General features: G+C 35.9%; 1 protein-coding gene across 1 annotated transcript in view; it reads left to right on the top strand.

The window, feature by feature from the left end:
• DCDC1 (doublecortin domain containing 1) overlaps positions 1 to 12866 on the top strand; it is a 414959-nt gene that overhangs the window by 30994 nt on the left and 371099 nt on the right. The window contains exon 5 of the mRNA XM_040638911.1: positions 4569 to 4774. Within this exon, the coding sequence (XP_040494845.1) occupies positions 4569 to 4774 (206 nt within the window). The remainder of the gene's footprint in view (positions 1 to 4568; positions 4775 to 12866) is intronic.

The following is a 12866-nucleotide window of genomic DNA, read 5'->3' as shown; positions in this document are numbered from 1 at the left end:
GGTAAGTGGTATAGACTGCATGTGCTCTAAGGGTTTGGAGAGATGACAGATCATTGTGGGCTGGAGCGCTAAAGGAAGATCTTAACCCGGACCTTGAGAAGGATTTGAGTCTGAATAGGTGAAGAATGGACTTAAAAATGCCCTTGGTATATACTCAAAGGATAATGAACAGATTGGCTTAGGTAAAAAAAGTGCTTTAAACTAGGAAAGATAAAGACGTGTAAGTTTGGATAGTGTCAGATTATCAGTAAACTCTTCTATTAAACATAAATTTAAGTGAGGGAATGGGTCTTTTTCATATTCCTTGCATAGGGTCTGACACATAAGATGGATTCAATAAGTATTTGCCGACTACCTGACAGACTGGGTGATTGACTAATGGAAACTTCAAAAGTTAGTTCCAAGAACTTTCTCTTTAGGCAATGATAAAATTGATGTTTTGGGAAAATTCAGCTATAATTGGAGTATAGGATGTCAGATATAATGGAGGAAAATAAAATACAATTAGGAAGCTCTTGTAGATGATTGGAGACTGAGAGGGAAATGGACAGGTGGTTTTGGCTGAGAATGGAAAGGAATAATGCTTTTAAGAGTTACTGGGAAGAAAGATAGCCAAGAATTAGGTTTCTCTTCTTTGACTGTCTTAGGTCAGGTTCCCTAGAAACAGAGCCTGACATGGGGATTTTTGTACAAGGGATTTCGTGAGGGAAGCAACAGAATAGAGGAAGAGGTTCAACGATGCCCTGTATTCAGCTGAAGTCTAGCCTCAGTTTGAGTGGGAAGCATACCAAAGAGTTGCCCCTCCTTAAGGCCAGGGGACTAGCCATTATGTCTGCTGGTCAGTCATTGGCTGTGGGCTGGACCCCTAGGTAGGAGGTAAGAGACCATCACTTGACATTTCCTGGCTAGGGGACTGGTTCCTTTCAGCCAAGAACACTTCTCTGGAGAAGGATGCAGTTGTGAGGTGTTAAGAGGCCATGACTCACAGCAGGTGGAGTTTGGGTGCACTAGCCTGATAAAAGGAATTTGGTTGGGGAGACTACCAGTGTCATCTACTCCCTGCTGTAGTCTGTTCTTCATACAGTACCCTGCTGAGAACCTTCCAGTAGCTTCCCTTTACATCCAGAGTAAAATCCAAACCCTTTATCCTGGTCTATGCAGCCTGGCCTCTTTCTACCTCTGTGGCTTGTACATTCTCTCTCTATTCAAACCTTTTTTTTTTTTCTTTCTCAAACATGCCAAGCTCATTCTCATCTCAGAGACTTTGTGCTTGATTTTTATTCTGCCTAGAATGCTCTTTCCCCCCAGATTTTCACGACTAACTTCATTGTGCAAGCCTCTCTACTCAGATGTCTACTCTCTCTCTTCAGGGAGACCTTCCACTGTCTATCTCNCTTTCCCTAAGAGGCTGTAATCTGCACAAGTTATTCTAGCCTTTTCATAACTATCATCCTGAAACATTGATGAATGGACACCCAGAAAATATCATTGAATGACTAAGCAATTGGTTGGAGAGAAATTAGGAGGTAAGGGTTCAAGATCTCCCTGAGATAATGGACAACTGTGAAAGAAGTAGAAACACTGATAAGAATAAGAAATGTGAAGAGTATGTCCAATTTGTGTGGAAAGATGTGAAATTCTGTTTGAGATAACAGCATAAAATATATGGTAGAGTCAAATAGTGTAGGGGTGCCTGGGTAGCTCAGTCAGTGGAACATGCAACTCTTAATCTCTGGGTTGTGAATTTGAGTCCCAATTGGGTGTAGAGATTACTTAAATAAATAAAATCTCTCTCTCTCTCTCTCTCTCTCTCTCTCTCTCTTTTTAAAGGAGTACAGTTTCTAGAACTAAATTCATATCCTGGTGCAACCACCTGCCAAGATCTTGCTCGAGTTATTTAGCTTCTCTGTGCCTCAGTTTCTTTTTTTTCTTTTTCTTTTTTTTAAAGATTTTATTTATTTATTTGACATAGAGAGACAGCCAGCGAGAGAGGGAACACAAGCAGGGGTAGTGGGAGAGGAAGAAGCAGGCTCCAAGCAGAAGAGCCTGATGTGGGGCTCAATCCCAGAACGCCGGGATCACGCCCTGAGCCGAAGGCAGATGCTTAATGACTGCGCCACCCAGGCGCCCCTGTGCCTCAGTATCTTCACCTGTAAATGAAGATAATGATATTTTCTACCTCATAAGCTTGTTGAGAGGACTTCATGAGTTAATATCTATAAATCATATAAAACAGTGTCCGGCTAATAGTATTATTTTAGTGGAATTTAAGGAGTCTACGTAGAGAAGAGAGAAACCAGGCTGGGACTCAGTTAAGATGAGTGATGAATCTATGGGACAGAATTGAAGGAGGTGCTTAACTGAGGTTTGTGCACTTGTACAACTGAGTGTGCGCCTTTCAGTTTTGCACTGTTGACTCTTCACTTGTCTCACCCTAATCCTGACCTAGTCTCAGTCAGCAAAGGGAAAAACCCTTTATTGGTAAGATTCTCTAAACCTGGGCACCTGTAATGCCTCCTCCCTGTGGTCTTGGGGGGAGCAGTTTCTTTTTTTATTTATTTAAGATTTTATTTTTAAGTAATCTCTACACCCAACATGGGGCTCAAACTCACAACCCTGAGATCAAGAGTCTCATACTCTACTGACTAAGCCAGCCAGGCACTCCAATGTGCGAGTGGTTTCTTGCTGTTTCCAATCTCTGGGTTGCCTCATTGTCCTTTGGTTGCTTCGCCATCTTTACATAACCAATTCCCTATAGTCAGTCTCCTCTGCTCAAATACTCTGAGTAGTGGATTCTGTTTCTCTGGTTGGACCGTGACTGATATAACAATTAAAATACTCTAATCCTTCATAATAAGCATAGAATTTCTGGGTTGTGGGGGAAGAAGCCAGTATTTATGGAGTACCTTCAATGCTTTAGGTACTTTAACATATAAAATATTTAATCTTCAGGTAGTGGAGTGGTGACCACTAGCTACTTTATAGGAAAGAAATCAGAGAATTATAACTCATAATGGTTTGAGGTTCATCCACATTGTAGCATATATCAGTATTTCATTCTTTTCTTGCCCAATAATATTCCATTGTATGTATATGCTACATTTTGTTTAACCATTCATCCATTGGCATGTGTATTTATTTGGGTGCCTGTTTTCTGTTCTTTTGGGCATATATGAACTCATTAATGTCTAGCTTATTTTTCTAATTCCTATGAATTTTAGATTACAAAATGACAAAACAGTAATTTCTATAAAAATATTTTTCTCTTTTTAAAGACTTACTCATATCTATAATCTAGTTTTAGTTTATTCTGCAAGTTTTGCTCATATTTCTACCTACTGTATATGTATGCTTGCATGTATATGTGTGTGAGTATGTACACAAGAGAGAAAGAGAGAGAAAGACAATGTTTTTGTTTTTTTAACATTTAATGTAGCCATTCTGGGACTTGAGTCCCCAGAACTATTTGCTTGTGTTTCATATCAATATTTGCATATTTTATGTAAAGCACCATTTTAGGTCAAAGAGGCCATGCATCTTTCAAGGTAAGTGCTAATAGAGAAGGGTTATTTAAAAATTTGGGCAAACAAATGCAGCTATTTTCAATTGTATGCAAATAAAATTTTATTTCTCTCATTAGGACAAATATAGAGCCGATGAGGGAGGGATCACTGTAATTCTGTAATTGTAAAATCACATAAATTTTCTAATTTATGTGAAAAGAAAATATAATCTAAAATAAATTGAATGCACAAATAAAAAAGTAACCCAGGGGTAAATTATTTATTTATGAAATGAAACCTTTTGGAAGGAGAGAAATGCTGATAGCAACCTTACTATGCAATGTACTACACTTCTGTTCTTAACCTTACATTTTTAAAGTCATACATAGTAATTTAGTTTGACTCCCATTAATATGAGTGGGAGTTTTGGAACTTAAATTCCTGCACACATCTTTGAAAATGTATAGGTCAAAGTAAACTGTTAATGCAGAGCTGGTTTTCACTTTTAGTGAAATATTTTGTATCTCTCACCAAAGATGTCCTAGAAGGCACTTTCAGTCTAGTCATAGGAGAAGAATCATGTATAAGGTTACTATTTGGAGGTCATCATCTTTAAAACAACTTGGATAATAAATCATATTAAGGAGAAAAAAGCATTTTCCCAACCCTGAAGAACACAGAAGTTCAGGACCCATATTGTTTTATAGTAAGCAAAGGACCTTGGACCCTTTCAATGGACCCTTTCAGCCCAGTGCATCTGATCAGTGATAGAGGCATGCTAAGGTGAATTTTAATTAGGACTAAATTGTGGTATTACTCTTTCATACCCTGAACATCTGTTCCCTTCAGAAATGATGATTTATGCAGGCTATCAGAGCAGACAGCTTGCTACAGCTTATGTCACGGTTAGTGGGAAGCTGGTGGTAGCATTTCAGAAAACCAGCATCTAAATGGAGACTGGCCAGTGTATATGATATAGGTAAGAGGGAGAGGGGAAGTATGATGTGTCCATTTCTAGTTTTGAAGCCAAATATTGACTTGACTTAAAAAAAAATTCTCTTCTAGACCATCTGTTGTTAATGAAGAAAGTAACATGGACAATGAATGGGCTGATGCTTCCTACTGATGTTAAAAGACAGAAAACCAAGCCTGTTCTTTCTGTTAGAATGAAGGAACTTACTGAGAAGACCTCAGTCCGAATTCTGTTCTTTAAGAATGGCATGGGGCAAGATGGACATGAGATTACAGTGGGAAAGGAAACAGTGAAAAAGGTAATATTGTATGAAATATTAAAGTATAAATTAAATTTCAAAGTTTTCATGGCTTTTGAAATGTGTTAGTTTTTTCTTTTAAATATCAGTGTCAACTAATAAAGTGAAATATTAAGAAGGTATTATAAAGAATGCAAAAACTTCAGCTGTTTAGAACAACATAAATTACCTTAGTAAAGCAGTGAGATTTCTTTGGCTAATATATAGTTGGCTATTTACCTAGTTAAAAGATATGCTTATACTTAGAGAACATTCTAGTTGGTTATAATATTTTATAAAATATTTAGATTGAAGCCAATCTAATCTAACTTCAAATCTAAAATATCCTTTTCGTTTTAAAATGATAAGATTTAGGGTTGTCTGTGTGGCTTAGTCAGTTAAGCATCTACCTCGGGCTCAGGTCATGATCTCAGGGTCCTGAGATCAGAGTCCTGCATCAGGCTCCCTGCTCGGTGTGGAGCCTGCTTCTCCCCCCGTCTCTGGCCCTCCCCGCCACTGTGTTCTCTCTCTCTCTCAAATAAATAAATAAATAAAATCTGAAAAAAAGATAAAAATAATAAGACCTAGAAGAACCTCTTCTTCTGGCATGAGTAAGTAAAGTCCAAAATAACTAAGATTCCTTTAAAAAAATCCGTATGCATTTTTAAAAGCAAATCTAGATGGGTCTAAGAAAAATCATGGAACAATCAAGCAAACTTTAAGAAACAAATTTTGTCATATAAATGCAGGTTTTTTAGGGGGGGTGCATGTATTTTTCAGATCATCTTTGATCTGATAAAAATATGGAGGAACTAATGGGAGTTTGAAGAAAAAAAATTTTTTTTTTTTTTTACAGAGAAGGGTTTTTCAACCAATCTTAAAGCAGCCTAATACTAACAACTAAAATGTATTAAATATGTATTAGAGAGACAGTGAAACATAACCAAACTGTCTAGGTTTTAATCCTGGCTTTGTCATTGAATCTATGAGACTTTGGACACCTTATCTTCTCCAAGCCTCCATTTCCTCATCCAAAAAGTCGGAATAAGAATAGTGCCTACCCCACAGAAATTATATGAAAATTCAAATGATATTATGCATGGAGTGCCAGCACCCAGAAAATTCCCAATAAATATATGCTATTCTTATCTTTAGGACTTATACATCTAATAGTTAGAAATTGTTTCTTTTACTAAAGGGAGAGATTTATTATGAAATCAAGATAGGTATAAATCATTTTGTTATCTCGGGGTATTTTCAAAATGACTCTTGCTTGAAACAGGTGAATAGTTGACTAGATACTAGAAATTGTTCTTATTGAAATATGTATTTCTTTATCTTCTTATTTTTGTGGTTATTTTATAACCACAACTGGGTAAGTGTTTACTGAGAATCTAGGAAACCAGATTTTATTTCCTTCTTATCTTCAGATTTGGATTATGAGTAAAACAAGGGATATTACACACCAGAGTAAATTGCTAAGGCAAGTTGTAACATCTTCCCTGGAGATTTTGAAAACTAGAGAAGATGGACATATCTCTTGGATTGTTAAAATGCAGTCATTCTTGGAGATAGAAGCTATATTAGATAACCTCTTGAGTTCACTTTGGTTCAATCTTTGTAATTCTATGCCTTGGCGGTAAAATGGGAGTAATAGTCACTCATAAAGATTACATGTTCTTAGATGAAAGTTTGAGTATAAGTAAAAATGTCACTGCTATTTTGCTTTTTGACTTTTGAGAGCAATTTATTTAAAACTGGATGATCAAGTAATTCTTTAGCTTACTTTTTTTCTCCTTACAATTTGTAAAATTTAAAGAATTTTCACAATTTGTAAAATTTAAAGAATTTTCACAATTTATAAAACTCAGGACATGATTCAGTAATAAGCATATTTGTAAATATTTGATTAGATATCATTTTTAATATAGCATAGGGAAAATAGTCAATAATAATGTTATAACTTTGTGCGATGACAGATGGAAACTATACTTATCATGGTGAGCACTGCATAATGTATAGAATTGTCAAATCACTGTGTTGTACACCTGAAACTATATAACATTGTATGTCAATTATACTTCAAATAAAAAGTACTTAATAAATAAATACCATTTATACAAACAAGGTGAAGGATGGGAGGCAACAGAATCCTGGCCCTGAGTATCAGTAGAATTTTTTGAAGGGAAAAAGTAATGCTAGCTAATTATTTTGTAAATAAAATTTAAATTTTGAAAGTTTTGTTGATAATCACAAGATAATGCCATATTTATAGATTAACTACCAAGTCAGTATAAAAAAGTGGCGAGGTCATAGGAGAAACACAAATTATTTTCTCTTTTATGATAAAATATTGGGAATGTCAGGGATTAGAAGCTATTTTTAGATTATTATGAAGTAATAAAAAACTGGAATAGGATGTAAAAGACTCTAATATGGTGAAGGCTATTGCAGTGGGATAAAGAGAAAATTATTGAAGATGGTAGTAAAGTAAGTTAGTTAAGGCATAAAAGTCTTCTCTGAGCTCAGAATGGAGCCATGAGTAAATGACTATATTTTAATCTTAAGTGCAAAATCAGAAGGAAATCCATTTACTTATTTTAAAAGGTTAAGTGATTAAGAAGTTTGAAATGAGGGCCAGAGTGATATATTTCTTCGCTAAACTCGGGATATCCCAACTATGGACCATCTCTTTGAAACTTGAATCAGATGGTTTTAGAATGACTTGGTATGGTTTAATAATTACACAGCACCTGCTACTGTGAGGTATAGGCTAAACATATGTATCCAGGGGTTGAAAAGGTATTAAGACAAATTTCTGGGTACAAGATACAAAGTTAATGGAAAATGAAAAATATCTGCTCCAGAGACATAACTTTTTAAGGTTAGTGTTGTGGTGGTAGGTAAGTTTTATTTTCCATCAATTATCTCTTAGAGTCATTGTCAAAGAAGTGGCATTAACTGTATTGATTATTTTATTATCTAGATCTCCTTTATGAGAAATCTTTATTTTTTCTCTCAGCACTTAATAGTTTTATCTTATTTTTTTTCTTGGTATTCTATGTAATATCATAAATGGCATGAGATTGCAATGGTGAAGAAAACAATGAAAAAGATAATGAATGAATGAAACAATGAAAAAGTGCCCTGTCCCCTCGATCCAATTTGGTTTGATTGTTCTCTATAACGTATATCCTGGGATCTCCCTTCACAATCAACCTGGGGATTACCTTTCCCTCTCTCCTCTATTGGATCCCTCTCTCCTACTTCTCTAATCTTCCTCTGTCTTCATTCACTCTATTAGACACATATTCCCATTGCTTTCTAAGAAAGAGAACGTGTATGGGGCTCCTGGGTGGCTCAGTTGGTTAAGCAACTGCCTTCAGCTCAGTGTCCTGAGATTGAACCCCACACAGGGCTCCCTCCTCAGCGGGGGCCTGCTTCTCCCTTTCCCTATGCTGCTCTCTCTGCTTGTGCTCTCCTGCTCTCTCTCTGTCAAATAAATAAATAAAATCTTAAAAAAAAAGAAAAGAACATTGGAGATAAATTTTGTGAGATCTTGGGAAATCATTCTTTCCTCCCAATATTAAAGGTATTGCTCCATTGCTTCTTGTTTCCTGTGTTGCTATTGAGAATCTGAAACCATACTGAGTCTTCATCCTTTGTAGGTAAACTGCTTGTAATATTTCCCCTCTGAAAACATTTAGAATTATCTCTTTGTTCTGAGTATTCGAAAGTTTTTCCAAGATGTGCTAGATACTCAGTATGTCTTTTCAGTCTGAAGTCTCACCCTTCTTTTTTGAGAAATTTTGTTGAATTATTTCTTTGACAATATCTTCTATTCTTTTCTTCTTCTGTTCTGATATTGTGGAACTCCTATTTTTATATGTTCGATCTTCTGAACTGAACTTCCAATTTTCTTACTGAGTGATTTCCTTATCTTTACCTTCTCACCCAATGAATATTTTTGCTTCTGCTTCCTGCACTGTCTCTGTTTTCTAAGTATTTGTTTTGTTTGTTGTTTTTGTTTTCTGTCTTTCATGTTTCAAAGTTTTATTAAAGATGGTTTATCTTCCATCAATATTTAAGAGTGAAGAGCTCAACACCAATTGAAAAGCTCTTGAGCGTAGGGACATCTTATTGAGGCATGAGTTGCATTGGACAGTGTTTTGACGAGGCTTTTTCTTTAGGGTGGGGGGGAGTGGGAAATTGTCAGTGTTTGTCTTTACTCTGGGGCGGATCAGTTTCTCCAGCTAGAATCCGCCAATTTGAGCAATCTCATAGTCAAGTAGAGAAGGGACCAAGAGTTACACTTTCAGTATGTAGATTTTCATTTAATTTTCCTCTTTTCAGTAAACTGCCCTCTTTCTCAGCTCTGCCTGGTGCCTCTGATTTCAGAGGTCCTGTGGTTTAGCTTCTCCAGACTCCAAATCTCTCGTCTTTCTTTTTTTAAATTTTATTTATTTATTTGACAGAGAGAGACAGCGAGAGAGAGAACACAAGCAGGGGAAGTGGGAGAGGGAGAAGCAGGCTCCCCACCGAGCAGGGAACCCGATGCTAGGCTCGATCCCAGGACCCTGGGATCATGACCTGAGCCAAAGGCAGACGCTTAATGACTGAGCCACCCAGGCACCCCATCTCATCTTCTCTTCTGATGGCAGAAGTATAGTTACCTGAATGCTTTGTGTTCAGGGAGGGTTTGAGGGATTTAACTGCTTTTTATAGAAATAGTCAACTTATATTCAGCCTACTTTTTAGAGGTATCTGATGGCTCAAATTTGCGAGAGCCTTTCTGGGGTTTTGCAATACAAAGCAAGTTTACTTCTACTAGCTTCAGTTTTGAAGTTTCTGGCCTGCTAAATCATTTACTACTTACTTATTTTTCCTCTGGCTCCCAGAATTTTTGTTACTGGAGTCTCCTTTCTGATTCTCTCTCTCTTTCTTAAAATGCCAAGTATCAATCTTTTATTTAACATTGATAAAGCTGATTTTTTTAGGTGAAAAGATAATTCTAATATCTTCTTCCTTTCCCGGTGGATTGCTTTGTCCAATGTGTTGGGATTTGTACATCTGATTTGGAAAACAAGGTTTCAATCTACTTGAGTAAGAACAAAATGTTTTTTTCTGTCATCTGAAGACATAACATACTTATTGCAGAGAAAGGGCCTTCAGTGTTTCTCAAAGTATGGTCCACAGAATACCTGCATCACGATCCTCTGGACTATGTTTTAAAAATTCAAACTGTTGGCCCCCACTCCAAGCCTATTGAATTAAGAATCTCCAGAGTGTGGGGCCTGGGAATCTGAACTTCAACAAATGTGTCCAGATGATTCCTAGTCCCACTAAGTTTGAGAACTCCTGTTTGATATTCTAAAACTTTAAATTTACTAATTAATGAAAATCTTCATAGATTCCTTGTTTGTTTTCCTATACTTCTTATGTGGTTTATGAGAAAGAAAAGAAGTCGTATGACATAGAAATTAGGTTTTGGGAAATTAGATCACTAGTTGCTAGATTAGCACTAATGCAGGGAATTAAGAAATCAGGAGGAGGAAAAATTCTACAAGTTAGCCGGGAGTAGGCCATGTGGCAACTCTGACTTAGAAGAAATAAACATTCCCTTAACATTGTATGTAAACATATTTCATTAGTTACTTTATCCTGTTACTACTAAAAAACCACATAAGGATTAAGAGAATATCTTATGTATGACTGTCAAGGTATAAATAAATCACGGATACCCTTAAATCAAAGGAATATCCAGACACATGATGCTCACGTTTGTTAATTGGGAAAATAACTCCGTAAGCCTAAACACAAAAAGCCTTCAAGAAAATGTTCAAGTTTAAAACGTACAATTCAGCTGAAAAAAAAAGCAACATAATAGCATTATTATGGAATGTTCACAGACAGATCAGTAACTATAACAGCAGAGATTTTTTCCAATAGCGTGGATAAAGGAATTTAGGGAACATTTTAAGAGATTCAAAAAGGAGCACCTGGAGTAAATTTGATTAAGGATGCTCACCATGGATTCCGACATGGGAGGTCATGCATAATTAGTATGTTAGAAGTTCTTTGAAGAGCTTTTTATAATAGATGAGGAAAAACTCATTGATACTATTATTGTTTTAAAAATTAGTCTAGTGTTCAGACCAAGGATTAATATCAGATTTAATATGAAAGCAGATTTTTTTTTAAATATGGAATTTGATACTGGAGTTTATTTTCAAGAGGCCATGGATAGCCAATTGTCTTCTATTTATTGTTAATTTCAGAGTTATACAATTGGATTATTTTAGAATCTTATAAGTAATTATTTGGTAATCAGAATTTATTTTCTTGAATAAAATCCTAAGTGTGGGGGGTGAGAATGTGAATTTCCTCAGCTGAAATAAAAGCAAATGAGAATTTTCAGTTTGCAGATTTATTTACTTTACAAATGATACTTAAGGACAGATAATCTTTAACATTAAGATCACAGATTTTATGAAATCATCTAATTAAGCAACTCAGAAAACAGACTTAGAGAAGTTAGCTGCCCTATCCAAAGTGGGTCAACTGGAATAGCTAGGACTAGAACCCATTTTCCTACTTCAAATTTTTTTCATTATGGGAAAGTGCCACAAATATTCTTTTTATTACATTTTAATTCCTATGTGTCCTCACTTAAAAACGAGTTAATATAACCATGCAAATATGTGAGATATCTGTTTACAGTCATAACAGAATAACTAGTATCAGACTAGCCATCCCATTTTAAACAACTGAAATTGGACAAAATATATGAAACAATGATTTTTAGACATTACATAATGAGAAGTCAAGCTTGAGAGAAGAAAAGTTGAAGTGAATCCTACAATGTACCCCATCTTTATACCTGGAGGCAATTTTTGAACTGTGGTATAAGGAGAGAAAATCCAAGAAAAGCGAAGTGGACTCTACAAGCTGAGGAGAAAGACATCAAAGTAGTAGGAGGTGGAAATGACTGGAATTTTCTGTGAAATGCCATAAATGAAGGAACTACTTAGATAATAGTTCACAAAATTTGCTTGGGGTTCCCTTGTATCCTTGGCTAAATATTAGGTTGTTCATGCACAGGGTGAACTCCATAAGGCTTGGCATAAACAACTAACTACCAGGGAAAACAACTGATGGAGATGCGAAAAGGAAATAACTATGGAAGTATGCCTCGGGTAGGGATACATTTGTGTTTTGACATGTCAGAGGAGAGAGATTTTGTTAAACATGTGGGAAATTCACAAAGATCCCAAAAAAGGTAATCATTATCCAGGAGAAAAGTAAATTCAATAGAAACAGACCCCCCAAATAGACTTAATAGTAAAAGACATTTTTTAAAAAAGATTGTATTTATTTATTTGAGAGAGAGACATGCATGAGCAGGGGGGAGGGGCAGAGGGAAAGGGAGAAGCAGACTTCTAGCTAAGCAGGGAGACTGATATGGGGCTCCATCCCAGGACCCTGAGATCATGACCTGAGCTGAAGGCAGACGCTTAACTGACTGAGCCACCCAGGCGCCCCAGTAAAAGACATTTTGAAAACTATTATAAATATGTCAAGGAATTAAAGAAAAACATGAATATTATATGAAGAGAAATGGAAACTAAAAATAGAACCAATGGAAGTTCTAGACCTGACAAATGCAATTTCTTAACAGGAAAAAAAATCCACCAGATGGGTTTAACAGCAGATTAAACATTAGAGAAGAAAAGATCAGTGAACTTCAAAACAGGGCAATAAGAACTATCCAAACTGAAGTGTAGAGAAGAAAAAGGAAAAGGCTGAAAAAAAAGGACAGAGTGTCAGTAACTTGTGGGTTAATATCAAGCAGTCTCATAGATATAAAATTGGAGCCCTAGAAAGACTGGAGAGAGGGAGAATATAGTTGAAGAAGTGATGACCAGAATTTTTTTTGAGTTCCTGAAAAATGTCAACCCACAGATCCAGGAAGCTCAACGAAAGCTTCCTGAATTATAGGAATAGCTAAATTTGGAGGACTTGCACTACCTGAATTTAACATTTATTATAAAGTAATCAAGATATAATGGTATTTGCATAAGGATACACAGAAAAAGCAGAGGAAGAAATAGAG

This window comes from Ursus maritimus, unplaced genomic scaffold, assembly GCF_017311325.1.
Source record: "Ursus maritimus isolate PB19 unplaced genomic scaffold, ASM1731132v1 scaffold_23, whole genome shotgun sequence".
In the NCBI taxonomy this organism is placed as follows: domain Eukaryota; kingdom Metazoa; phylum Chordata; class Mammalia; order Carnivora; family Ursidae; genus Ursus; species Ursus maritimus.
The sequence above is the reverse complement of the archived record's forward strand: the minus strand, read 5'-3'. Positions and strand labels throughout refer to the sequence as shown.